The sequence below is a fragment of the Camellia sinensis genome, chromosome 3, assembly GCF_055761805.1.
Source record: "Camellia sinensis isolate YWXY chromosome 3, ASM5576180v1, whole genome shotgun sequence".
Classification (NCBI taxonomy): Eukaryota; Viridiplantae; Streptophyta; class Magnoliopsida; order Ericales; family Theaceae; genus Camellia; species Camellia sinensis.
In genome coordinates this window covers 23262050-23289851 of record NC_138963.1, presented here as the reverse complement: position 1 = coordinate 23289851, position 27802 = coordinate 23262050, and the positions used below count along the sequence as shown (strand labels likewise).

General features: G+C 39.1%; 4 protein-coding genes across 4 annotated transcripts in view; 2 read left to right on the top strand and 2 right to left on the bottom strand.

Annotated features, from left to right (window-relative positions):
- The window catches only part of LOC114290570 (high mobility group B protein 6), a 98110-nt gene extending 89205 nt beyond the window's left edge, over window positions 1-8905 (bottom strand). The window contains 4 exon segments of the mRNA XM_082917881.1: window positions 7928-7996; window positions 7998-8224; window positions 8309-8413; window positions 8662-8905. Of these exon segments, the coding sequence (XP_082774007.1) occupies window positions 7928-7996; window positions 7998-8224; window positions 8309-8413; window positions 8662-8760 (500 nt within the window). The 5' untranslated portion in view covers window positions 8761-8905.
- Window positions 1-27802, bottom strand: part of LOC114289919 (uncharacterized) — a 57318-nt gene that overhangs the window by 3241 nt on the left and 26275 nt on the right. The window contains 6 exon segments of the mRNA XM_082919296.1: window positions 1282-1368; window positions 1543-1652; window positions 1759-1858; window positions 1994-2191; window positions 2665-2823; window positions 4262-4385. Coding sequence (XP_082775422.1) covers window positions 1282-1368; window positions 1543-1652; window positions 1759-1858; window positions 1994-2191; window positions 2665-2823; window positions 4262-4351 — 744 coding nt within the window. The 5' untranslated portion in view covers window positions 4352-4385.
- Window positions 9965-10411, top strand: LOC145821373 (uncharacterized). The gene has a single exon (XM_082917880.1). The coding sequence runs from the start codon at window positions 9965-9967 to the stop codon at window positions 10409-10411; it is 447 nt and encodes a 148-aa protein (XP_082774006.1).
- LOC114289897 (uncharacterized) lies at window positions 10415-14936 on the top strand. The gene is made up of 5 exons (XM_082917879.1): window positions 10415-10558; window positions 12636-14052; window positions 14141-14259; window positions 14346-14694; window positions 14782-14936. Exons 1-5 carry the CDS (start codon window positions 10415-10417, stop codon window positions 14934-14936), a joined length of 2184 nt encoding a protein of 727 aa, XP_082774005.1.

Sequence of the window (27802 nt, the reverse complement as noted above, 5' to 3'; positions counted from 1 at the left end):
AGCGAGGCTCCTGCGGCAAAGATGCCATCAGCAGCGGAGATGACGGTGGTGGCGACGAAGATGCCGGCGGCGGAGAAGTCGGAGTCCCCAAAGGCGTGCTGGAGCGGGAACGGGACTTTGGAGGCCGGAGTCGATGAGTTGGTTCGGGCCGGGCTAATTGGCTGTGAAGGAGTAACAGTAGCAGGTGGAGTGTTGAAGATCAGGAGGAGATCTGTGACGACGTGACTGGGCGGCTCAGCCTCGGCAGAGAGGCGGTCGAGGGAGGAGCAAGGGGCGCCGAAGTAAGCGACGGGAGTGAGAGGGAGCGGTTGGTCTTTGAGCTCCTGAGACATTGTGCCGATGATGGCGCAGAGGCGGCGGTGCATCAAATTCGAATCCTTCCATGGAGAGGTGGCACAGACAAAAGATGGAGGACGAGATCTGGTGGATCCAGTGAGGCCCGGAGAAGACGGAACTTGTGAGGTAGTAGTAGCGCTTGATGAATTCTTCCACTGATGAGACTGAGATGGGTATGTGTAGAGGTCCGGCGGGCGGCCTAAGACGAGGTTGCCGCCCGCCGGTGAAGCGAAATTATTAGAGTCTTAGCTTGGCTCTGATACCAAGTTAAAATTGATGTATAAAGATAAATAGAGAATTGTATTATTGATTGATATTGATTGATTGTTGTGTATTACAAATGGTGAGTGGCTCATTATATAGGAGAGGGTGAGTGTAGTAGGTGAGGAGTAGGTGGTGGTAGGTGATGGTAAATTGGTGGTAGGTGATGGTACATTCTAACAAAAAATGAACACAGAGAAATCGTTGACATGAACACAGGAGAAAAAAATGATATCAAACAAATTTTGACACAAAATGAAGAACAATGTTGATAAACAAAATCCAAAAATGCAAAAATCGACTAAAGAGTCATAGAAATAAGGAAATTACTGTCATGAAAACACTTCTAATGCAAACAAACCATCAAAACAAATAAATAAAAAAATTTAGTTTCGAAACTTATTATCACCAGTGTCATCATCAAATATTTTCTAAAGGATCGAAAAATGTCAAGCTGTTCCCAAAAATTATTTTTGAGATTTGTCCAGAATCATCCTAACAAGTTGTCAAATAATCATTATTCAGATTCACATTACCACTTTCAATCATTCTAACAATCACAATTACCACCCAAGCCATACCCAGTTAAGTGAAGTAGACCTAGGGTGAGAGTTAACATCAACAAGAAAATGAAGCAACATTTATTAAAGAATCAAACATTAATTCTCCTCAAAAAATAAATACCTCTAACGTCCTCAATTGTACCATGCGGCCAACAATACTCATAAGACGATTGACCAGCTCCATCGATATTTTTCCATGGTTTGCTTGCTGCAACAACCAAATAATAAATGTTTATATTTAACCCAACAAGTAAAATACAATTTTTTTTATTTATTTAAAGGCCACAATGAGAAGTTAACAAAAAGAAAATGTGAGTACAAGACGAACTACGTTAGACCACAAACCAAGGATCATATAATTGTCATGTTAACTTTCTAGTACCGCTAGTCTAGCAACTTTGGCCAGCTTCTGCTTTACTTCATGTGGCAACCTCCGCTTGACTGCCTGAGATGAAATATCAGCATCCTGAACTTCCATGGTTGGTGGTCTTGCTGATATTTACAAAGAGACACAATTAATTGATCACGTGCTTTATAGTAATGATTCAATGAATAATTACGACTGTACACTATAATAGAAAGAAATACTAAAACGTACATTCTGCAACCATCTTCTCCAACTCCCTAATGGCCTTTTCGAGCATCGTACATTTTGGCCTAACATTTAAACCTTCCTTTATCTGCATGACTGGAGCCTTCTGCATGATTTTAGAATACAAAATCAATGTTTGCTTGAATTTCAGTTACAAGAACAAAATGTAAAAGCTACCAAAATGTAAGGGGGTGGATGGGTTGGGGGGTAAAATCGTATGAAACTTGTCTTATGCAGTAACTAGTGTGGCTTCATCAAGAGCAAGGACACCAGGGAGCTATTTGCCTTCCAACAACTCCAAACTGGCACCACCACCTGTTGATATGTGGCTCATCACATCAGCGACTCCTACTTTTTCTACAGCTGCAACAGAGTCTCCACCTCCAATTATGGTTGTCACTCCCTTCCCACTGAGTTCAGCTAACTTCTTTGCAATTGCCTGCAATAGCAGTTACAAACTTTAACTCACCATTCATTGATTCAAAAGCAGAAATATAGGGATTGCAATGGGATCAGGTAAATCAGGTAATCTTTACTATTTCTCCCTCTTCTGATGGGCTCTTTGCATGACATAGCCCAACGATTTGTACAGTTTAAAACTGGACTCGGTTGAATGCATGATCAAGTTTTCTTCGCTTAATGCAAAATTTATCTACTGCTTTCAATTTGAGGGTAAGATGAATAAAACCAAACATACATAAAAGCAAATTCTCAGTAATTCCCAACCAAGACTTTCTTCGGTAAGTTAGGCAAAAAAGTGGCACCATATCGTCCCAGACCAAACCCCATTGTCATCCCCCCAAGGCATATGAATTTTTTCACAGGTATCATTACGTGCACATGTGCACAATATGATTCATCCATTTTTTGATAAATTAAACCAAAGAAACAAGCAAGAAAATTATTGCACACCTCTGTCCCAGCAGCAAACTTCTCAAACTCAAACACTCCCATTGGTCCATTCCAAATAACAGTTTTGGTAGAGTCCAAAGCATCATTAAATGTCTTAATAGAGTCCGGTCCAATATCTAATCCCATCCAGCCATCAGGGATGCCAGTTGCTGACACAATCTGCAATGACCGAAGTAAAATATTATTACATACCAACTAATGTAGTATCACCAGTTTGTGGAATGATGGTTACTACCAGACTGTCAGTTTTAATCAAACAAAATGATAGGTTTTCCATTGCCAGTGAAGGGACCTAAAGATTTTGAATGCCAAAAGTAATAAAACTTGAGCAAAATGAAATTCCAACTGGAGCTCAAGGAACGAACCTTGCTGTTTGCATCAGGAGCAAACTTGTCGGCAATTACCACATCAGTGGGTAACAGAAGAGATAATCCTTTGGCCTTGGCCTTGCCAAGGAGTTAAGTTGATCTAAAAACAGAACCATGTCACTTAGAACGAAAATAATTAGAAAAAGAATATCCACAGAACCATGTCAAATTTGCCTTCATTTTCTTTCAATACTACAATAATAGATCCTAATGTTCAGAAAACCAAATTCAAGTATAAATTGAAACCAAAGAATACAAGTTCCGAGCAAACAAATTGAAGAAACACAATCTCTCGAATCAATGTCATGCCTAAACAAAACAAAAAAAAAAATCAAGTGCAAAGATTTATGTATCAAACTGAAAACAAAAAGGAATCTGAAATTTACAATAGATCTATGTGAATCACAACAAACAACAACAGATCTTCACAACTGTAAATTTACAAGAAATAAACTAAAAACGAATGAATCGAAGACATAAAAACATCATCGGTTTCGTACACATTTTAGCTCAAATGAATAATCGATTAATCGATCAAACCTGGATACTGAAATCGTTGTCGAGGAGTCTCTGAGATCAGGGATTGAAATCAACAAACCATCGAGAACAATGAAACTAGGGATTCGATCGCGAGAGAGAGGGATTGAAATCAACAAACCACTGAGAACAATGAAATTAGGGCTTCAATGGAGAGAGAGAGAGAGAGAGAGACAGTGGTGTGGAGAAGGAAATGAGATCCCGACTATTGAAGTTGAAAGAATGAAATTAAAATAAAATAATATATGAGTTGTGTTTATTGGGGACGAATCAAAATTGTTGGCAAAAAGTCATTGACCTTTTGCAACCAAATAGTTTTGTCTTAAAAATATAATAATATGATTAAATTTTATTTTTTTAAAAATTTTGTCATTTTGTCTCTAAAAGTATAACTTTTACAAACAAATTATTTTGTTCCTAAAAATTTGTCATTAAAACCTTAATTTCTTGTAGTGGTACTTAAGACTATTAATGTCTAATACAGAAAGGACAATTACATAGTTTGTAGTTGTATTATGCAAGTGGATTGAATACAATAATCAATTAAAAGCTCCCAATGAACCGCCTATATTGAAACAAATGAAATAGAAATATGTTCCAGTATTTGTATTCATCAGAATCACTAAGCCTGTTTGGATCATGGATTTGCGCAGGTATTTGGGAAGGAAAAAAAAAAAGATGCCGGTTCTTACCTTATCAAGTGACTTAGCAAGCGCTCTCATGTCATAATTTGTATGTGCATAGGATACCAAATTCAGCCACACAACGCACGCAAAGAGCATTTATGTGACACCAAATAGAACAGCAGAATCATACCTGCAGGATTTCAAACCACAGCCATGAACTCTTCAATGGCATCACATGAAGTAATGTGCCAGTTTTCTGGCTTGCTACAAACAATATATATTTTCTATTATTTCTAATTTCTCATTCTTTGTTGCACTCCCCTAGCACATCACCAATCTATTGGACAATAAAAGCCCAACAATCTATGCCCAAGATTTGTACGAAAAACCATCCATCCATCTGAGATGGCAAGACATTAACCAAAAAGGCTTGCATGAAGCCATTAAATCAAGCACAACTCACGGTTAAAGCTTCTATCAAAATTCTGCTATATATTGATTGTTTGCAAACTAGAAAGGAATGCTCATTCTTGCATTTAATTACATAAATCCTGCAATCTTTTGAGGAAAATGATATCCTTACAAAATTTTCAAAAGGAATGTTGTGGTAGCATTTTGGAAAATATGTCACTTTGATGGGTCTTTTGTTTAAAATGATAAAATTAAGACTTACCACATCATTCTATATTAATTTTACATGCAAAATTTTGGTTTGCATATCACTACTCATCTTTTTAAGTCAAACAAATAACAGAGTTCAACTAGAATTTACTGGCAAACATTCTTGGGTGAGAGTGATGAAAGACAAAGAATAGCATTGAACCGATTGCACAGCGTCAATCAAAGTTTAATGCAGCAAATTGCTAAGTGTTGTTTGCTTTTGTATTTTGATGCTAGAAATAAAACAAAATACCAAATGAAAATTTACAAGAAAGTAAGTGACAAACTAACATGAGGATCACAAAAACTGGAAACAAAACTGTAGCTGTCGTTATTAATATGTGAAGGCTGACAACCACCTGCAATATTTTGATTGGAAGTGACCAACTCTAGAGTTCAAGGGCTTAAAACATCAATTCATAATCTCCAGTTATTATGGTAAGTTTACAAGCAACAACCAAAGAAACTGTGCGCATTTATGCAAAGTAGTTAGTGCTGAGGATGTTCTATCACTACAAGTCAGTCTGCCATAATAATGAGAAAAGCTACAAAACAAATGCATTAATGAAAAAACTTAGTGAAATATCGAGTACATTTCAGGATAATGAAAGGATTGTCTATGTAATTGTATAACTTCCAACAGAGAGCTTTCAGAGTTTGTAATCAGTAAAAATTAAATAAAAGTTCCTAGACATGTCTACTCCCAACATTCAAAATTTGATAGTCGTTTCCATAATTACTATTCCAATGCGAAGAATTATACTTTTAGTCTTAGTCCATGAGGAAAACATGACAGCAAAACAAAATGGAAAATAATGAAACATGACAGCAGTAGGGAGTGGGGCACTTGTCTGTGGCACCTACATGTCAGGCAGCACAACAATTTCATGCATCTCACATGAAAATCTCAAATAATTTTTCAAAAGTGAAAAAGGGAGCAAGCACCAAAGCCATGTACTAGGAAAACAACAGGCCAAAGAAAAAAGAAAGAAAAATAATATATTCAAAAAGCATGGACCTACTATTCAACCTTATTTATGCTACCATGATTCAATATAAACACTTCTACATTTTCAAGAGGCTAAGCTCCCATATAACAAGCCAGGTTTGGCAACAGACATTATAATATGAGTCATATGACTGAGATTAATTATCCCAATTAAAGACCAACTCGTGGAGAATTTCATTCCAATATTTTATCAAGTTCCATATGATTCACAGAACAAGCATTACTTTTTGATTAATCTAAATAACCATTCTAGTTGACTAAACAGAACCAAACAAAAAAAACAAAGTACACCCAGTTTAATCCCCCTTAGATGGGGGTCTAGGAGGGGTAAATTGAGTATAGACCTAACTTTTGGCATTATTATATATAAAGTGGCTACCCTCATGTTTGAACCCCCAACATAAGAACTTGAAACCTAACTCTAGCCATTCCTTTCAAACACAAATTGAGCACTTTTGAGGTAAAAAAGACGTAATATACCATATCTGAACAGTGGTACACAGATCTCAACTTGTACATAAACCAAACAATTTGCATCAATTCACAGTTTTCTGCTCTCAAGGCAAAGTAAGGCCTGATCGTCTCATAAAATTGGATGCTTTGGATAATTCATCAAGACCTAAGTCATTAATGCCAATCAACAAACAGCTATCATAGTTTGCAATTTCTTGTAATAGGTTGCTTTGGGGAGCTTCTATATACACACACCAAACACCCTCAATACACACACTTAATGAAGGAGGTGTGTAGGAAGTGTAGTGAGGAGAGATGTGTAGAGAGTGGATGTTGTGTGTGTAAATAGAAGCTCCCGTTGCTTTGAGTAGTAATAGAACACATCTAAGTATTTAAGACCTGCTTGTCCTTCTGTGATTAAGCTCTCGAAACAATTGTAATAGTTAAGTACACTTACAAGCAGTATACCAAGTTGAAATCACTATGCCATCTCATGAAGTAAAACTATACAAGGAAGTCTAGAAACAAATATAAAGAACAAGTTTCAAAGTTCTGGGCAGAGTTAGGCAGAGTTAATTCGATGTTTCAGTAACTAAGAAACAAAATAACATAAGAAAATTTGAAGCACCTAAAAAAAGAAGATCTAAGACCCAATGCTATCACAATCACTACTCTTTACCTCCTCAAACTAATTGCTACCAATACAAGCAGTTTAATATGACTTTAACGTCATGAACTACATTACAAAATTATAATTCAATACGACAACTTTCTGAACTAAACTACATTCATTTTACCACCAAAATAATTCAGTTTGTAGACCGTGTGTTCTAGACATTTTGTAATGTGAAATATCTAATTCAAAATGCATTAGTATTGTTTTACAATATTATATTGTAAAACTAATAAACAAAATTTAAAGTAGTTCTACAGGTTGCAACAACTCCCAAGTTATGCACTTTGGCATTAATCTTCCCCATCTGACAAAGGCACCATTATAGGTTTTTCTTTTTTTTTTTTGTAACTACTTTACATATTCTCCATTTTCAATTTCCTTATATTTTATCCACTTCAAATGTCATACCCCTCACAAGGAACATACACCAAGAAAAAACATTCATTCCCTTGACATACTTCCCTCCCAAGTTGTCTGTATCATAACCTATCATCCCTACATCATCTTTCACTCTTACCAATTTACCTTGTTGCACTTAAAAATATCCAATCTTGAAGCCTTCAATGAATCCCAACAACCCCATATCTCACTATATGTTTGTATGAATGTCAATGGAGAGAACCACAAAAGATGTACATTTCGGTCATCCCGATTTCACAATTTGCACAAAATGGTTTTATTTCACCATCCATACCATTCAATCACATGTTACTCTAAACATTGTTTGGAAGCCAAAGAAAAAATAGTTGAAGGAACAAAATAGATAAAGGAACAAATAGTTAAAGAAAAAATAGTTAAAGGAACAAAATAGTTTAATAGTAAAAGAAAAATTCTTGTATGAATGTCAAAGGAAAAAATAATTACTATCAAGCCAAACAAGCCTCCTGTGTATCTGTGCTAAGTCTATAAATCAAACTTAAATTCATTTTAAAACTCATTAAAATTTTAAATTATGTTATCGGTTTTCTCTTTCTTCTTGAGCAATTGCAAGGCTTCTTGCTTCCTCTTCTTTTTTGAGATTGGCAGACTCTTCCTCCTTCCTCTGCTTGTAAGCCTCCATTTCTTCCAAATACTTTTCCTTGTTTTGCTTTGCAATTTGCAAGTTCCCAAAATATGAAATTGCTGTTGCAGAGAGAGAGAGAGAGAGAAAAAAAGTTAATTGAACCTTTTCATAAGGCTTCTTCTGTTTCTTTGTCATGTTATTCCATTCTTCACCTATGATCTCTCCAACCTGTCAAACGATGCCAATTTTACAAATTAGCATATGATCAATAACAAGAATTTAAGAAACTGAACGTGAGGCCTCTTCAATTACCTCCCAAACACCCTTGCTCTCTGCAAGCAGAGCTGCTCTTCGCTCATTTTTTAACATTAAAAACGTAGACATTGGTTGCTTCGGTTCAATGGATCCTTTTCTTTTCTGTAGAAATTCAATGAGACAAAGATGAGAGAGAGAGAGAGAGAGAGAGAGAGAAGAAGAAGAAGAAGAAGTAGAAGAAGGGGGGAGAGAGAAATATAGAGAATCATCAATTCTGAACCATCAATCTGGGTTCAGTTTCTGAGAAAATGTAGGAAAATTAACCTTTCTAAACCTCCTTCATTTTCCCTACATTTTCTCAGCAACCAAACATCGTATTGAAGAGGGAAAAAAAAAAAAAAAAAAGGAACCATGGTGGGTTTGAACTCTTTCATTTTCTGCAACTTCTTGAGCTCCTTCTGAAGCTTTTCTCGCTCTTTGACCCTTGCTTCAAGCTCCTCCTCCTTCATCTTCAAAGTCTCCTCTCTTGCCTTCAATAGCTCCTCAGTTTGCTCCTTCTCGATCCTCAACTATTGAAGCATTTCTTGCAACTCCTCAAAAGATTGATTTTGTTGTTGTTGTTTCGCTTTCATCCCTGCTTTCTTAGCTTTCTTGGCGGATTGAGGCTGTGAGAGGCTCTCATGTTTTTCAAAGGTGGTGGTGGTGGTGGTGGTTGGGATGGTGGTGGTGGGGTCGGTGCAAAAGAGGTGGCAGAGGATGCTGAAGTACCAAAAGGCAGCAAAAACCTTATTCATGTTTGAGAGAGAGAGAGAGAGTGTGTGTGTAATGGCGTCAAACACTGTTGTGTGTTTTGAAAGAGAATTAGATAAAAGGTGGTAGTGGTATCACCAAAAGGCAACGAAACTATACATGAATGAAGTGGTGCAATATGGAGGGAGAGTGATCCGCGGAGTATCCTAGTTTTTTTGAAACAAATATCCTAATCTATCCTAATTTCCATAATTTGGATGATTCTTATTTTAAAACTTATTAGATAAAATATTTATATAAAAAATTAGGTTAAATTACACTGACACCATCTGAGCTTTATATTTCTTACAGTTCTCCCCTTACATTTGGAAAATTACACTGACCCCCGGTTAATTTAATTTTATGAATGATGATCATTACGGTGAGGGGGGAACTATTATGCAACTTTAAATCTCAGGGGACAATCTGTAATGAAACTTTAAACCTCAAGGAGGGGATGTAATTTCCAAAAGGTGAGGGGGGAAGTTTCATTACAGATTCTCCCCCTCAGCAATTTAATTTTTTTAAATATCAATTTGGCCCTCACTGGGTAAATTACATTGACACCCCTCACATTTTAGAAATTACAATCCCCTCCCTAAGGTTTAAAGTAGCATTACCAATTGCCCCCTCGGTTAGTATTAGTTAGAAAAAAAAATTTTGTTAGTAAAATTTTTAAATTTTTGTTTAAAAACAAACGTAAACTCATTTTTTGAATTTACGTTTTTTCTTGGAGCGCAGCCCGCACCCCAAGACCGCAACAGGCTAGATGCGACTCTAACCAACGGTCCGTCCCAAGGTATAATCAACGTGATACATGGGATCGTCAAACCCGAGCAGGTATGTGAGCTCAGAGGGATGATTAAAAAAGCTGAGCACTTGAGAGAGGTACTAAGCACACCACCAATTGTCAAAAGGGGAAAAATGGAGGCAACGAACGTCATCACCTTTTCGGACAAAGACTTAGCAAGGTTACAATGCCCCCACAACGACGCATTGGTGGTGACTCTGCGCGTCAAGAATTTTGACACCAAACGGATCCTAATTGACCAAGAGAGCTCGTGTGAGATAATGTACTATGAAACCTTCAAGCAACTGAAATTGGAGGATAAAGACTTGGCACCTGCAACATCTCCCTTAGTCGGCTTCAACTCAATGCCAGAATGGCTGGTAGGCAAGTTAATTCTACTAGTCAAAATAGGAACAATGACGAAGCAAGTGGAATTCTGGGTACTGAAGGTCCCGTCCACTTATAACATAATACTGGGGAGAGCGTGGTTACATGCCATGCGAGCAGTAGCCTCGACCAACCATCAGGTATTGCGATTCCCTAACGAAGGCGAGGTAGTTGAAGAGGCCTTAGGAGACTAGATCATGTCCAAGCAGTGCTTCGTGACGGTAAATGGCAACCGGGCTGCAAAAGGGTTTGTACAAATGGTAGAGGAACCAGAAAGCAACGAGCTGCTCGCAGACGTCGGCAAAACAGTCGAACAGAAGGTAGTAGAAGGCTTGGTGGAGGTAAGGATGGATGAAAAGAACCCAGAAAAGTTCTTTTTGCTCTGCTCGGCTCGTCTCTGTCCAGCACCGAGAGAATAGAGATCATGAAATTTTTGACCTCTAACATCGAAGTGTTCGCCTGGACGCCGTATGACATGCCTGGCTTTGACCCTAATTTCATCTGCCATCAACTCAATGTCCATCCAACCGCCAAACCAATCATACAGCGAACTCGCCGATCGGCACTCCGCCACGCAGAAATAGTGGCGAAGGAAGTAAGAAACTTGTTTGAAGCAGGAGCATCAGAGAAGTACACTATCCCAGATAGATTTCCAACACTGTAGTTCGGCAAATGGCGCATGTGAGTGGACTATAAAACAGTCAACAAAGCATGCCCAAAAGACAGCTTTCCCCTACCAAGAATTCACCAACTGGTGGACCTAACAGCAGGGCATAACCGACTTAGCTTTCTTGATGCGTATCGCGGTTACCATCAGATCGCTATGTATGAATCGGATCAGGAGGTCACGTCATTTACAACACCCAGAGGACTATATTGCAACAAAGTCATGCCCTTTGATCTAAAAAATGCAGGGGCAACATTCCAACGGATGATCACCAAAATGTTTAAAACATTGTTAGGCAAAACAACGGAAGCTTACATTGATGATATGGTGGTCAAAAGTAGAGATGAGAGGGACTATCTCAAGGACCTAGATGAAATGTTTCAAATTTTGGTTTGGTATAAGTTGTGTTTGAACCAAGGTTTTCAAAGGCGTATTCGAGGCGCGACTTGAGGCGAGGCGTACGAAAAACGCACAGATGCGTTCTGTTTGGGGCGAGACCCCAACTATGCGTACGCGTCAAGATCAGAGGCGTAAGCATTTGTCGCGCTTCATGCTCTTTTCACGCTTTTGATAGCGAGGTGGAAGCCTTTGAAGAGTTCCATTTCAAAATTCAAAAAGGGAAGATAGAGTAGTTGATGGAAAATTGCTATAAATTGACTTCGATTCAAACAGAAATTGCTCAAGAATAAGTTATAAATACCATGTAAGTCGATCTTCAAATCAGAGTCCAACAACTTCAAATCAGTCGCCTAATCTTCTTCAACGAACTAGGGTGTTCAAGGTACGCAGTCTCTCTCTCTCTTTCTGTCGAGTTGAGTCGACTCTGTCTCTGTGTCTCTCTCTCTCGTTCTGTTCTCTGCATCATCTTTGCATCGTCTCTCTCGATCTGCTTTCTACATCGTCTCTCTCGTTCTGTCACTGTGATGTATATATATTATATAATATATGTATCTTTGTTTCGTGCAGTGTATATGTTATATAATATAGCTACAGTGTAGTACAGTGGTCTATCTATCTCTATCCGACTGTGATGGATATATATTATATAATATATATATCTTTGTTTCAAGCGTGCAGCAGTGAACTAACATGTTATTATATAATATATTATATCTTTGTTTCAAGCGTACAGTGTAGTGGACTAACATGTTATTATATAATATATTATATATGTACAGTCTAATGTTATTAAATAATATATTATATATGTAGTGGACTAATTTGTTATTATATAATACATTATATATGTACAGTGCAGTAGATTACCATATCATGCTTAATATTATTATTTTAATGTTTCTCCTTCTTTTATTTAAAATTATTATTATTATTATTATTTTTTGATAGACTATAATTTATTATTATTAATATTAATATTTTTTTTTTCTTTTTGCCATCCCACCTAACCAGTATCTTTTTTTTTTAATTTTTTTTTTGTTTATTTTTATATAGTGCTACAGTTGATAAGTTTGTGGGGAAAAAAAAATGACTGAACCCAAAGGCCAAAGAAAAGATTTTGTCTGGAAGTATGTAAAAGAAGTTGATGGGGAAAAGTATTTTAGATGTAAATTTTGTGATCAAACTTGTAGTGGTACTGTAAGTCGATTTAAAAATCATCTAGCCGGTACGCATAAAGGCATTAAACCGTGTTCAAAAGTTCCTGAAGATGTAAAGTTGGAATGCCAACACGCATTAAAAAATTTCTTTGAGCAAAAAAGTGCCCGTAATGAGATGCTATATGAAATTGGGAGGGTGCTGGAGCAAAGGGCGAGAGTGGTGCTTCTCAATCTATTGAAGGCGATACTGGTGGTATGACACAAGCACCAAAACTGAGGGGTCCAATGGATAAATTTGCTAGTTTTCAAGCACGACAATCTACACTGAACTCCAAATGGAAACAAGAAGAAAGAAAAGATGTGTGTCGAAAGATTGGGCGTTTTATATATTGTAAAGCTCTTCCATTTAATTTAGTGAATGATCCGTATTGGGTAGCTGCAGTTGATGGAATTGCAAATTATGGACCTGGTTTCAAACCCCCTTCTATGCATGAATTGAGGACTTGGATTCTTAAAGCAGAAGTAGAGGATATAAATGTCATGATGGAGGAACATAAGAAAGCATGGAAACAATATGGATGCTCAATTATGTCTGATGGCTGGACAGATGGGAAAAGTAGAGTTCTTATTAATTTTCTTGTGAATAGCCCTGCTGGAACTTGGTTTTTAAAATCAATTGATGCATCTAATACTATAAAAAATGGGGAGTTGATGTTTAACTATCTTGATAGTGTCGTAGATGAAATTGGGGAAGATAATGTTGTTCAAGTTATTACTGATAATGCTTCAAACTATGTCAATGCCAGGTCGAGACTTATGGAGAAGAGGAAGAAGTTGTATTGGACTCCATGTGCTGCGCATTGTATTGATTTAATGTTGGAGGACATTGGAAAATTGAAAGTCTGTGACCAAACTCTCTCGTTATCTAGGCAAGTGGTCAAGTTTATATATGGACATTGTTGGGTTCTTTCAATGATGAGATCATTTACAAAGAACAGTGAACTACTCCGTCCAGCAGTAACACGGTTTGCCACTGCTTATCTTACTCTCCAAAGTCTTTACAAACAAAAGCAACCACTCCAAGCTATGTTTTCTTCAGAAAAGTGGGCTTCTAGTAGTTGGGCAAGAAAGGTTGAAGGGGTAAAGGCTCGTGCAACTGTGTTGTTTGATCCAAAATTTTGGCCGAATATTGCTTTTTGTATCAAAAGCACAATACCTTTGGTTAGTGTTTTGCGAGAAGTTGATTCCGAGGAAAGGCCTGCTATGGTTTACATTTATGAGTTGATGGATTTGGCTAAAGAAAAGATTGCTTTCAATTGTGGAGGAAATGTTAGGAAGTACGGACCAATTTGGAATAAGATAGATGCAAGGTGGACACCCCAACTTCATAGACCTTTACATGCTGCTGGTTATTATCTAAACCCTCAGTTGCGCTATCGAGATTCATTCTCCAATGTTGAGGAGGTGAGGCAAGGATTGTATCAGTGCATGGATAGAATGTTGAGTTATGATGAGCGTCTCAAGGCTGATATCCAATTGGACTATTATGATCAAGCAAAAGGGGAATTCGGAAGTCGTGTTGCAATTGATTCCAGAGCGATACACTCTCCCGGTAAGAAACTAATATGAAAATAATTTTCCAATTACATTCTATAAAATTACGAGATTGAAATTATTTGTGCATTTTTCAAATTATGTAGCTGATTGGTGGATTCGTTTTGGGAGCAAAACACTAGAGTTAACAAAATTTGCTATTCGAATACTTAGTCTAACTTGTAGTGCTTCGGGATGTGAGAGGAATTGGAGCACCTTTGAGTCGGTAATATATCTTTCTTTCCTAAACTTTCTTATGCATAAAATAAAATATTCATGTTTCTTATTTCGTTTCTTATATTATTATATTAGATTCATACAAAAAAGAGGAATAGGCTTGAGCACAAACATTTGAATGCTTTGGTCTATGTGAAGTACAACACTAAAGTAAGAGAGAGGAGTATCAGAAGAAGACAAAACATCGATCCAATACTAATTGATGAAATTGATTCGGATGATGAATGGATTGCTGAAAAAGAAGATCCTGTCCTCTCCCTTGATGCTTCTTGGCTTGATGAAGAAGAATTGTTTGATGCTGAAGCAATTAGGACTGTGCCTATCACTGCATATGATAGAAGTGTGGAGAATCGATCAACTATGACTACGATTAATGTTGACTCATCTTCGAATGCGAAGAAAAGAAAAGTTGGTGAAGGTTCAAGTAAGTTGTTAAACAATTATGGACTAGTTGCATATATATTATTATATGTGCCTATTTAATTAATTTGAAATCCTATTTCTTGTATAGGAAATGATAGAGGAAAAGGCAAGGCAGCAAGATGCACCCTTGCGGATGAAGACATGGAGTTGGAAGAAGTCGGTGGAATAGCTGATGGAACTTATCCCATTATAGATATAGCGGACGAAGATGATGACAATATTAATGAGGATGACTTAGAGTGACCTATTATTTATTTATTGCTTTGTTCATAGAGTATTAGAGTTTTAAGTTATTTTGTTTATTGAACAATTGGAATTTAAGTTTTTGACCATGACTTAAGTTATTTTTTTATTATAGTATTAATCAGAATGACTTAGAAACCACTTATAATACTTGAAATAATTAATTAATTTTGTTTATATGCTTAGAATGGCCTTTAAAAATTTTATTTGGCAATTCTTATTTTTTTTACTCTTTTTATGCTATATTTAATTAATTTTGCGTTTTATAAAAATTAAAAAAATCAAAATTCAAAAGGCTTACGCCTCAACGCCTCAAGGCTTACGCCTTGCCTCAACAAGGGTAAAACGCCTCGCCTTGCGCTTTCGCCTTTAAAAACACTGGTTTGAACGCATCTAAATGCGCATTCAGCGTGGGGTCGAACAAATTCTTGGGATTTTTAGTAACCAACCGGGGTATAGAAGCTGATCCCTCTCAAATCAAAACTATCCAAGATCTTAAGAGGCCCAACACAGTCAAAGAGGTACAGCGGCCCTGTTTGGTAGAGCTGTGGGAAAGTGCTTATAGCTTATGGCTAAACAGCTTATAGCTTATAACTTTCAGCTTAAGCTGATTTCCAGCTTATTCTTAAAGCATCTCCTGCCCCACTTAAAGAATAAGCTGTTTTCTGACTTCCACAAAGCTATAAGCTATAAGCTATAAGCTATAAGCTAAACCAAACACATCAAAATAGCTTAAATTAAGCTGAAAGCTGAAATAAGCTGAAATTAAGCTGTACCAAACAGGGCCAGCATCTCACTGGCCTTGCAACCGCACTAAACCGGTTCATAAGTCGGTCATCAGACAGGTGTCGACCATTCTTCCAAGCACTAAAGGCCAAGTTTGAGTGGGATGACGAGTGCGACCGCGCCCTAGAAAGCCTGAAACACTACATGACCTCTCCACCGTTGTTAGTAACCCCAATACTAGGAGAGGAGCTTTTTTTGTACTTAGCAGTTTCCCAGCATGCAATTAGCACGGTGTTGGTAAGAGCTGAAGGAATACAACACCTGCCTATCTTTTATGTAAGCAAGACATTGTTGGGCGCCGAAACAAGGTACCTTCCATTGGAGAAGCAGGCTTTAGCTTTGATGATGGCTTCAAGAAAATTGTCGCACTACTTCCATGCCCACACCGTGATTGTCTTAACAACCTTCCCTTTAAGAGCCTTATTTGAGAGGGCGGATTTTTCTGGACGAATTCCAAAGTGGGTCGTAGAGTTGGGACAATTTCACATTAAGTTTCAACCAAGAACAACAATAAAGGCCCAAGTTTTGGCAGACTTCTTGGCCGAATTTGCACCGGGAAACCATCATGTTTACCCGGTCGACTTGACCAAAGCAACCGAGACCGAAAGAAGGGGGGAAAGTGCCGCAGGAATAGTGCAGCCCCCAAAGTAGGACGCTCAACTGCATAGCAAGCCATTCAATCTTGAAGAAAGGGAAGAAGGAACAGACCGCAGCACCGACAGCAAGGACTCACCCAAAAATAAAGTCTTGAGTAAGGATCAAAGCCCAACGGCAAGCATTAACCTGGAAGAAGGCATCAGCAGCGTCCCTAATCCCAAGACATCGTCAGATCCAGCAACTTGCTGAAAGCTTTTCGTCGGAGAGATGTGGAAACTCTTCGTGGACAGAGCATCCAACAGGTACGGTGCAGAACTAGGCATAGTCCTCGTCTCACCGGATGGCCTAACGATTGAACAAGCAGTCAACCTTGGTTTCCCAGCATCCAACAACGAAGTGGAGTATGAAGCATTGTTAGCAGGTTTAAAATCAGCACTTCGCATGAATGCCACCGAGCTAATGATGTACAGTGACTCCCAACTGGTAGTCAACCAGATCTCGGGCGATTACGAAGCAAACGATGAGAGAATGGCTAAATACCAAGAGTTGGTGAGAAAGGAGATCATGAAATTTGAAGTAGTTCGGATAGAGCAAATCAGTCGAGAGGAAAATAGTAAAGCAAATGGGCTGGCCGAATTCGCGTCAATGACAGATACATCTATCCCACACCCATTGTTGATTGACTTTCTACTCAGACCAAGTATAGAAAAGCCTGAAGCAGCTAAAGCATGTTATGCCGAGTTAGACCCTTCTTGGATGGATCCCATCACAGTGTTTTTAAAAGATGACACCTTGCCTAAAGAAAAGAAAGAAGCCAATAAAATTCGAGCAAAATCACAGCGATTTTGGCTCTCCCCATCACTAGCATTGTACAAGAAATCTTTCACAGGACCTTACTTGAAGTGTATCCATCCCAGCAAGGTCGAAGCGTTTTTGTTTGAAATACACGAAGGCGTTTGCGGAAGCCACCAAGGGGGAAGATCGTTGGTTTACCGAGCAATTCACAAGGGTATTGATGGCCCTACATGCAAGCAAATTCAGAGAAATATGTCAAGAAGTGCGACAAATGCTAGAAGTTCGCACACCAAATACATCAACCAGCCAGAAAGCTCCTACCCTTGACCAGCCTGTGGCCCTTTGCAATGTGGGGCCTCGATATAGTGGGACCACTTCCAACCGCACCAGGTAACAGAAAATTCTTTCTCGCAGCAACGGACTACTTCACAAAGTGGGTGGAGGCAGAAGCACTCGCATCTATAAAAGAAAAAGACGTTAAGAAGTTCGTCTGGCAGGACATCATAACTTGGTTCGGCATACCCAAGGCTTTGATATCCGACAACGGGATTCAGTTTGATGGCAAAATCTTTAAGGGCTTTTGCGAAGAATACAAGATAGAATTCTACAACTCTACACCGGCATACCCCCAAGCTAATGGCCAGGCTGAGGCTTCCAACAAAGTTGTCGTAGACGGTCTGAAGAAGAGGCTGGAGAGAGCAAAAGGCAAGTGGGCTGAGGAACTTTCCCATGTTTTATGGACCTACCGTACCACACCTCGGTGGTCAACTGGCGAAACACCTTTTTCATTGGCCTATGGCATGGAGGCAGTAATCCCACTGAAAGTAGGCCTCCCCACTATTAGAAGTGAAATTTTTTATCCCAACTTGAATGGTGAGGCAATAGCCCTAGAACTCGACCTTGCAGAAGAAAGAAGAGAAAGGGCATTGGTGCACATTGCTTCTTATCAACAAGAGTTGTCTAGAAAATACAACAAAACAGTGCATCCAAGGCAATTCAAGATTGGAGATTGGGTACTACGCAAAGTAATGGGCAATACTTTGGTACCTGGAGATGGCAAGTTAGGGCCTAACTGGGAGGGACCATACAAAGTGATTAGTTTAGTAGGAAAATGGGCATATTGCTTAGAAGATATGGACAACAAAGCAATTCCCAGGCCATGGAACACGGCCAATCTCAAAGTATTTTATTTCTAGCTTTTCCTTAAAACACTTGTGATTTTTTCTTTTTTAATAAAGCAAGTAGACTTTTTCCTGGCAAAATTCTTTCCTTTGTTTGTAAAAGTCGTTCATATTTATTTTCGACTGGAGGCAATCACTAAAGTCGGCAAGATTGACTGACACTTGGTTCTTCAGCCGAGATGAGAATCTAGGCTCAAGAAGGTTGATAGGTTTGACCAACAAAAATTCTTCTTCCTTAGCCAAGATAAGGATCTAGGCTCAAGAAGGGTGGCAGGATTGACCAACACAAATTCTTCTTTCTTAGCCGAGATAAGGATCTAGGCTCAGGAAGGTTGGCAGGTTTGACCAACACTTTGTTCCTCAGCAGAGATAAGGATCTAGGCTCAGGGAGGTTGGCAGGTTTGACCAACACTTTGTTCCTCAGCCGAGATAAAGATCTAGGCTCAAGAAAGTTGGTAGGTTTGACCAACACTTTGTTTTTCAGCCAAATAAGGATCTAGGCTCAAGAAAGTTGACAAGTTTGACCAACACTTTGTTCTTCAGCCGAGATAAAGATCTAGGCTCAAGAAAGTTGGCAAGTTTGACCAACACTTTGTTCTTCAGCCGAGATAAAGATCTAGCCTCAAGAAGGTTTGCAAGTTGGACCAACAAGTTTTTCTTCAGCCAAGATAGGGATCTAGGCTCAAGAAGGTTGACAGGTTTGACCAACACAAATTTCTTCCGTAGCCGAGATAAGGATCTAGGCCCAGAAAGGTTGGCAGGTTGACTAAGCACTTAGTTCGTCTTCCAACCGAGATAATTGGAAGTGGTTATCTCTGTTACAATAGTATTGCATTTTTTCCAAGTTATTTTTCTGCCAAGATTAATATTTCGGCCGAAAGAAAGGAATGATAAGGCCGAGCTAGCTAGGCCTACTATTCTAGAAGTAAGTGATATACTGAAGCATGGAAAAACTATGACCGAACAAAATGATGGCATAAGAATTCAAACCAAAAGATACTTCTATTCTTTAGAAATCCAGTACAGAAGGAGGGGCTTGTAGCCCGGTTACATTTTCGTTAAAAGTAAAATACAGAACCAACCCTTAGGCAAAAAGATCGTCAAGGTCGGTGTCCAGGTCAGCCCGGACCTCCCCACTGGGTAGCCTAGTTTCGGTAGCTATTTCTTAGGGAAGGTCGGTCAAGGGCACATTTTCAACCGGGCATGGCACAGGCTGGCTGAGCGGATCCACCCAAGCTAGCTGAAGACCGGGGTCAGTGTTGGCCGATGGAGCAATATTTGGATCAGCGATTTCTTCCTCCTCTTCCACCTTAAGGAACTTCTGTTGAACCACAGCAACGTAGCCCGTCATATAGCTCAGTATAAAGTGAGGGAGAGGGTAGAGAAAAAGTTCAGAATCTGGCCCCTGACCGAGCTTAGCAGCGGTAGCTTTCCACCCACACTTGAAAAATATGTCTTTGAAAGCCTCACATTGCTAGACGAAAAGCTCCTCGCCTTCCTTGAACCCACGATCCTCCATTTGCTTTCACAGTGCTTTTATTTCGGCATCCTTTTTCTACTTGAGTTTGGCCAGTTCTCAAAGATAGCGATCCTTCTTTTCGGCCAGAGCTTTGTTCTTATTTGCCTCAACAATAGAAACCTGCTCAGGCAATTGGTCCGGGTCAGCTTCTAGCTCAGTGAACTTTGCTCGTAATTCTTTAAGCTCGACTTCTTTGGCCTTGTCATCAGCAATAGCTGCCTTGGCTATTCTATTTAATTCGAGCACACGCTCGTGTGCAATCTAATTCTTTTGCACGACCTGCAGGACATTTACATTTAGACATACCACGCAAGAAGTTAGAGGCAAATTCAAAACATAGGTGGAAGTCAATGTACCAGAATTAGCGATTTGTTGGCCGATCGTACGGCCTTCAGCTCGGTTAGATGGGCGTGGTTCTCCATGCCAGTTGGAAGGCAGACACTTTTTGCCAAGTTAAAAGCCAGAAGATGGTCCTTTTCGGCACAAACGGAATCGGACGCAGTCACGGTCGGCCCTTAAAGGACACAACAGGTGCCCACGCGGGAGGAGATGAGGTAGCTCAGTGTCTGCCTATGGTTGTTTCATGGAGTACGGTCTCAGGCTGCTCGGTTTCTTCTTCATCTACCAAACGTTGTGTTTGGCCAGCCAAGGTACGTGGTCTCGTATTAGGCCGAGATGACGAGGTTCTTGCAGTTAGAAGGGCGACCACGGCTTCACGAGTGTTACTAGTTGGGGACAGCTCGGTCTGGACATCAACTGAGGAAGCAGCGGTCTGCTCGGTAATAAGGATGCGGATAGCTCGCTTCTTTGCCATCTCCTGTTCTTCAATTAGAGGGATTAGGTTGATTTGGAGAAGAGTGGGGTCTGGCTCGGGTGAAGGTTCTAGGAGGAAGTCGGTGACTCTGGTTTTCCTCTTTCCGCTGTACCGGTAGGCCGGCTCAAAATTTAGCAGCTCGGCCCAATCTCGATGGCGGTATCGGATGGCGGCGCGAAGGGCATCTTAATTGGCGTAGGCGTAATACGATTTAAGTTGATTTAAATCTGCATCAACGAACACAGGGGTTAGTACGGTGGCTATTGGAAATAGTAAAAAAAGAAGGAACCCAAATGTCCTTACCAGCTGCTCCCTTATTCCAGTTTATGTTATAGCCCGGTATTTGGGCTTTCTAATCTTCAAAATTACCAGAAACCCAGAAGAAATCATCGTTGTTCAAGTCTTTGTCCGGTGTGTTTTTTATTATTTTTTCTCAGCCTCTCCTTACTCAAAGATAGTACACCCAACCATCGTCATTTTGGCCGAGCGAATATTGATGAAATAGCTCGGCCAATCTGAGGTTGAGGCCGAGCCGGTGGTTTAGCTCAACGATGCCATTTATTATCCTGTAAGTGTTTATGGAGAGTTAGGTTGGGCACAATCTTGTTTTCCTAAGGAATTCGCATATGAGGGGTTGTACAGGAAACCGAAGGCCGGCTTCTACGATCAATATCACTGTAAAAGGAACGAAGCCCGATTTGCCCCGAGGTGTGGTTTTTATCTCGGCTAAGCAGAGGTGGACGTCATCAAGAATATGACAGTCCCTTCGGAATTCAGCCATGGCTCTAGGGGAGTCCAGTAGAAACCGGTATTTTCCCATTTAACTTAAGAAGAAAAGTGTTAATGTGTTCACGGTGGCCTAGCTCGGCACGGTTGAGGCTTTGGTTGGCTCGGTTGAGCAAAGCCGCCCAAGGGCATAGTGCAAAGGTGTGCCTGGCCAACCTAGTCAAGTCTGCAAAGTTGAAATAAAGAGTGTTATGCCCAGATAACTGGACCAGGCTAAGTAAATAAGCAAAGTAAAAAAAACCTAGCTCAGCTACATCTGGGCTATAGGCAGTTTTCAGTTCGGTCGTGAAAAAGGGCCAACTCAAGGTCTGTAATATGGTTGGTGATTAATGTGCAAGGTTATAGCGCGTTTCTAGTTTGGTTGTGTACAATCAAACAGGTCGCAAACAAGTTCCTAGTTCGGTTACAGCACGATTTTGGATCAAATATCATATTTTTCAAAATCCAATTGGTGTGCCTTTAGGCTTGAGCATAGGGTTTTGGGTTTATGGTATTTGCTCAACACTCTAATGCATATAAACACGCATATATGGAGATTTAAGTGCTGCAAGTATAGAAATAAATAAAAAGGAACATCAGAAAAAAGCATTAGCAACTTACGTGTGTGAAGACGTGAAAACAAAGTCCAACCAACAAGAAGGCCAATAAAACATGCACAGTAGTTACTTGGTTAGGGGTTGAAGCTTAGGAGGCGTGGATATGGAGCTCAGAATGCTGAGATTCTCTGAAGAATGAAGATGAATAGTAGAATGGTGACTGTTTGAAATGACGGGATCGTATTTCTGTGAAAGACAAAACGGCAGGCCTTTTTCAAATTTTTTGAGTAATGTGAAGCGGCTGGCATGGTACAAGGAAGCTATCAATGTGTGACGCGTGTCCTGTTAAGGATGTGTTGACAGACTTTTTTGAAACGATAGGTCGTGCGACCGGCGCGAGTTCAGGAAGCCGAACAAACTTCAGTCCGGCAGAAATCATTGTTTTATCTCGGCTGGAATCGTTATTTCAACGAGATGAGACTTGGGTAACTCGGCTAGAAGTTTATAATCCCAAACATACTTTGCAGATGGAATTAAGGGGCAATTGAGAGGGTAATTTATGTGAAAATTGGGCCGAGCTAACTACAACTATTGAAAAGAATCGAGCTAGGTGCAATTTCCTGGATGTTGTGTTGTACTACGGGCTGAGGTAAAGAAGTTCGGTCCTTTAGCCCGACAGTTCGGTCAGAGGCAAGCTATTAGTGGCCTGGTCTGGTCGTCCTGAGCCGAGGTATTGTTGGAAGGAGGACCGAGGTATAAGATGGCTCTACAAGACGTCATCTAAATAGTAAAAACTTGCAGAGTAACCTGCAGTAGTGCCGAGCTATGTGAGCATGGTTAGGTCTGGCATAGGGCGTGACCGTGCTCTCTCGGTTGAGCTGTTACTAAACCGAGGTAAGGAGGTTTAAGCCATCTCACTTGGCTTGCAGTGAGTAGGGTGTGCCGGGTATAATCTATAAAAGTTCATGACATGACCTATGTACAAGTATGACAATTCTTACTCACAAATACACAGAGCTTTTGTGCCTATTGTCTATTTGCTGAGTTAGACATCGGAGAGGTTTCCGACACACACTCGTTGGCTAACTCACGTTTGTGTTTTCAGATAGTAAAGCGACAACGTTTGAAGGAGTGCAAACTTGATCAACAGGATTATACGAGAAGATTATTTTGTGCTTGTACAGTATACATCAGTGTGATATATCATTTACACAAAACACATATTTTATCCATCAATTGGTAACATTTAAATTGTATCTAAATTTTAATATTCAAAATTTTTCACTGTAGCATTATTTTGTGAAATTGTGTTGTATTATGCAGACATAAATTGTTATATAGCATGTTAAGCGTCACTCTTTTTAGAGATCATATATTACATCAGTGATGATTGTTTAAAGAACCAAGAGTTCTATTTAACAAAACACAAATACTCAACCTGTAAGGTGTGAGATTATGACCATTTAAATTGATCTATTGGTAATAGAGTATAATATTTTGTTATGTTAGTTTTGTAAAATGAAATGATGGTGCATTAGCATAATAATCATACAAGAAAGGAGCCAATTAAATAGATTTATAAAACAAAATTATAATAAACATTGCTTATTAAGAAATATATATATATATATATATATCTTTTTTTGTCAGTCAGTAGGAGAGTAATTATAAATGTGATAAATATTACATTAAGAACAATTAAAAGCCAAAACAATTTCACCAAACCCAACAACCGCCACAATTCCTAACCCAAATTTAAGAAAATTAAAATAACAACATAAAAATAAAATAGATAAAAAAACTCAGTGTATGTGAATAACTATTAAGAAATATGATATGCTAGCACCTTCCTTTCTTTCTTTCTTTCTTTTGTGTCTGTGTAGTTAAATTTGTAAACCGAACATTTTCATTTTCCATTTAAAAAAACAAAAAAGTTTTAGTTTTATCTTGAGTATATTACACTTTCTGCTTCTATAATTTTAACCCAATTTCAGTTTGATCTATATTATTTTAGTTTTAACAATTTAGGCCCTATAATTTAAATTTGGTTTTAATTTTGTTCAAATTTCAATTAATTTTTTCTACATATACATTTAAAGAGATTGACAAGTGTCCAAAAATCATTAATTTTAATCTTCAACTTAAATGAAAGAACCAAACTAAAACTAGAGTTAGGTATAGAAATCAAATTAACAACAAAAATTTTAGCAGCCAAAACTAGCTATATAGCGACTAAAACATTGTTTTGACGCTGAAAATAAATTTTTAGCGACCAAACTTTTCGTTGTCAAATGTCCGAAAGTAAATTTTTGCTTTTCATTCGGCGACTAAAAAAATTTTAGTAGCCAAAACTATACGTTTTTAAGTCACCAATTGCAGCATTTTTAGCGACTAAATTTTTTTTTAGTGGCCAATAATCAATATTTCCCGACTAAAAAAAATTAGTAGCTAAATATTGTACTTTCGCCGATTAAAAAAAATTTTGGTCACCAATTCGACAAGTTTTGGCAACTAGATTTTTTTTAGTCGCCAAAAGTACATTTTGTTGTAGTGATTGTTCAATTTGAAACAATAATAACTAAAGTAACATTTGAGTCAACTGCCGGTGTCAATTTTCTGAATAAGAAGCTATCTAAACAATATTCACAGGGTAGACATGGAGGATCTAACAGAAGTACAAAATTTCAATTGTCAATCAAATCAATTCTATTAAGGGCAGGTCGTATTGATGATCTAGAAAACTCGAAAGAAGCAACAAGCTTCAACACTCTCCAAGACAACAGGGCCATTTATTTGAGTATTTCAACTCTATTTCCGCATCCATCTTCCTTGAGTTCGTCTTGGACAAGTGTTTCACTAGTTACATTTATTAGTTGTGACTTGTATTGTTGTCATATGAACTTCTTACCCCAAGTCCAAGTTGGTAGAAATCTTTTTGTTTATTGTTATTTCTATTTTTAATTATTTAGTTCTTTTTTGCAGGATCCATATTATCAGCAGTTGTTACATTCCATCAAAATTTTCAAAACACAAAGAGTGGCTAACAGCACCAACAGTTTACTTTCAGTGTAAAAGGGGAGAACAAGATTGTTTTGCCAGATGTAAAGAAAACTCGAGTCTTGGATTGTGTGCTGATGTGTGTAATTTACGCATATAGAGGTCTTGAATGATAGTTGAAAGTGAATTTCACTAAGCAATACACCTTTATTACAGACAGAAGGGGATGGCATCAATTACAGAAACTGAATTGGAAATTGACGACACTGACGAATAGCAGTCAGAGAATCTCAGGCAGGTCCCTGTTGTTCACCATAGGTTTCTGGGTTGTCCTTCAACAAGCAAGGCCAGTGACCAAAGATGCTTTCACAGAGCTTCATCTCATCCCAGTTGTAGCTATATGTGGTCTCGGCCCTTGCTGCGCCATAGTCATGACCATCTTCCTCAACCCAAGACCAAGGATTATATAATCATAACCAGTCTGCAGCATTTCATTGTCATAACTGTCATAACCACCGTGATGTTCTTGAACTAGGTAAGGATCTTCTACCTTCTCAAACCCACTGCCATATGAATTGCCAAAAGCATCAATACCGTAGCCATGAAAGAATTGTTTCTCTCCCCAACAACCATCAAAGAATGACTCGTACGGTCCCAGCCAGCTGCCGGTGCCACCATAATTAAGCAGTTTTTCTCCCTCATAAGCCTGATCAGTCAGTAAATACTCATTGATGCCTCTTCTGGTATGATAAAACTCTCCTTCCTCATCAGGCAAAGAAACAAGATCCGGAAAGAGTAAACTGAGGCAAGCGGGAGGGGGCTCTGCATAGGTGCTAGAATTATCATAACCACCATTATATGAAGTGAGATAGTACTCGGCAAATTTGGGCAAGTTGAACTCATAAATATATGAAGACATTACGGATCAAAAGTTGAGCTCGGTGTTACACTCTGTCACCGGTACTGCAACTTCCATAAAAATACTGGTATTGTTGAGTGGAGGGAAAAGGAGAAAGGAATGGCCAATGTTTTGTACTAATGGATCATTTAGTCAGTACAATGTACCATTGTCTATGTAGTAATTTGAGATCAAATCAATCTTTTGAGTGTCTATCAAATACCAAACATGTGCAATTATTTCAGCTATCTGGAGGTCTTTCTTGAACAGAATCTCTTTTTTGGGATGAAAAAGGTGAGAAAAAGAATGGGCATCTTAGGCCACAGCAAGTGGCCCAAATAGTTGGGCAGAGCATCTTGTCTGGTTTTTCCATCTCTACAGAAAACACCGAAAGGAAGGTGGCCCTTCCCCATTTGGTGCGCCCCATAACCCTGTACGAACTGCCATCTAGTGTCCACTGCCAAAGCCAAGCGGAGCACTGCAGTTTGTTGTGATGGGCGGACCACCACCTTTATGGCCTGGATGCGATGTGCTCCAAGATAGTGTTGCTACCTACCAAAATTCTTTTGGACCCTTCGCCTTGAGATTTTTATTTTTTTATTTTTTTTTAGTAATTCTACTTGCACCACAAAACTATCTCCTTACACCCTTAAAAAATTAAAATTTTATTTTATTTTAATTTCTACCCTCATCCCTACCATTCACCCTTGTCCTTACACCCAAACCTTTCAAACCCTAGTTTCTTCACCTCCACTCCATCACCACCACCTCCACCAAAGCAGCAAAGCAAAACATCACCCTTGTTTATCAAGATCCACAACAACCTCAACTCCACTAACAAGCAACACTCAATGATGGAGGCTTTGCTACAAAATATTTATAATAGGCTACAAATGGACCCGCTTTAGCCCATACAGAGCACGCCGAAGGTGACAAACCTGTCCAAAGGAATGGGGAAGGCCAGGGGAAGGAGACATGTAAACCTCCACGGTGAAATAGCCATTAAGAAAAGCATTCTTAACATCCATCTGATAAAGAGGCCAAGAACGAACAGTAGTCATCTTGGCAAAAAGAGCAAAGGTCTCCTCATAATCAATACCATACTTCTGTGAGAAACCTTTCGCAACCAAACGAGCTTTGTAGCGCTCAATAGAACCATCAGAATGAGTCTTGACTTTGTAGACCCATTTGCAACCAACCAGATTCTTACCATCAAGCAAAGGAACTAACTCCCAAGTACTAGTTTTCTGTAAAGCAGACAACTCATCCTCCATAGTTTGAATCCAATGGGAATCCTGACAGGCCTCCTTGTAAGACTGAGGTTCTGAAAAAGAATGCAAAACAAATAAAAAAGTATGATAGGAAGTAGAAAAACATGTATTAAACCAACCCAACCTGTTTGGAGGATGACACACGTGAGTAGGATAGCGGTGTGCAGCAGGATCAGAGGTGTTAGAAGCAAGAGGATCAGCAGTAGGAGCAGAGACAACCGGTGGAGAGAGAGCATGGCGACGCGAATAACCCAACAACGGAGGAGGAAGAGGAGAAAGAGCAGGCTGGGGAGACGGAGGAGAAAAGGGAGTAGGGTCATGGAGAATAGTAGAGATGTACTCATAAGGAGGGACCTTAGAAGGAAATGGATCAGTATGAACCAAATCTTTTTTGGAAACTGGAACAGTGGTAGGAGGAAGCTAAAAGTAAGCCAGACGGTCGAGAAAAGAAACATGATGGGAGACGTAAAGACAACTAGAAATAGGGTCATAACACCGATAGCCTTTTGAGTAAGACTATAACCTAAAAAGACACATAAGACAGACCGGGCACTAAGTTTGGTCTGATCTTTACGGGGAAGAAGGACAAAACAAGCAGACCTAAACACACAAAGAAGGGAGTAATTGGACAGTTGAGAGAACAGAGTCTCATAAGGAGACCGACCAGAAAGAAAGGGAGTAGACAT

Bases quoted from the DNA above. Each gene is read 5' to 3' on its own strand.
- LOC145821373 (XM_082917880.1), top strand. From the start codon at position 9,965: ATGGAGGCAACGAACGTCATCACCTTTTCGGACAAAGACTTAGCAAGG.
- LOC114289897 (XM_082917879.1), top strand. From the start codon at position 10,415: ATGTCCAAGCAGTGCTTCGTGACGGTAAATGGCAACCGGGCTGCAAAA. The intron at 10,559-12,635 runs GTAAGGATGGAT...TGAAATTGGGAG, and splicing joins TAGTAGAAGGCTTGGTGGAG to GGTGCTGGAGCAAAGGGCGA. The intron at 14,695-14,781 runs GTAAGTTGTTAA...TTTCTTGTATAG, and splicing joins AAAAGTTGGTGAAGGTTCAA to GAAATGATAGAGGAAAAGGC.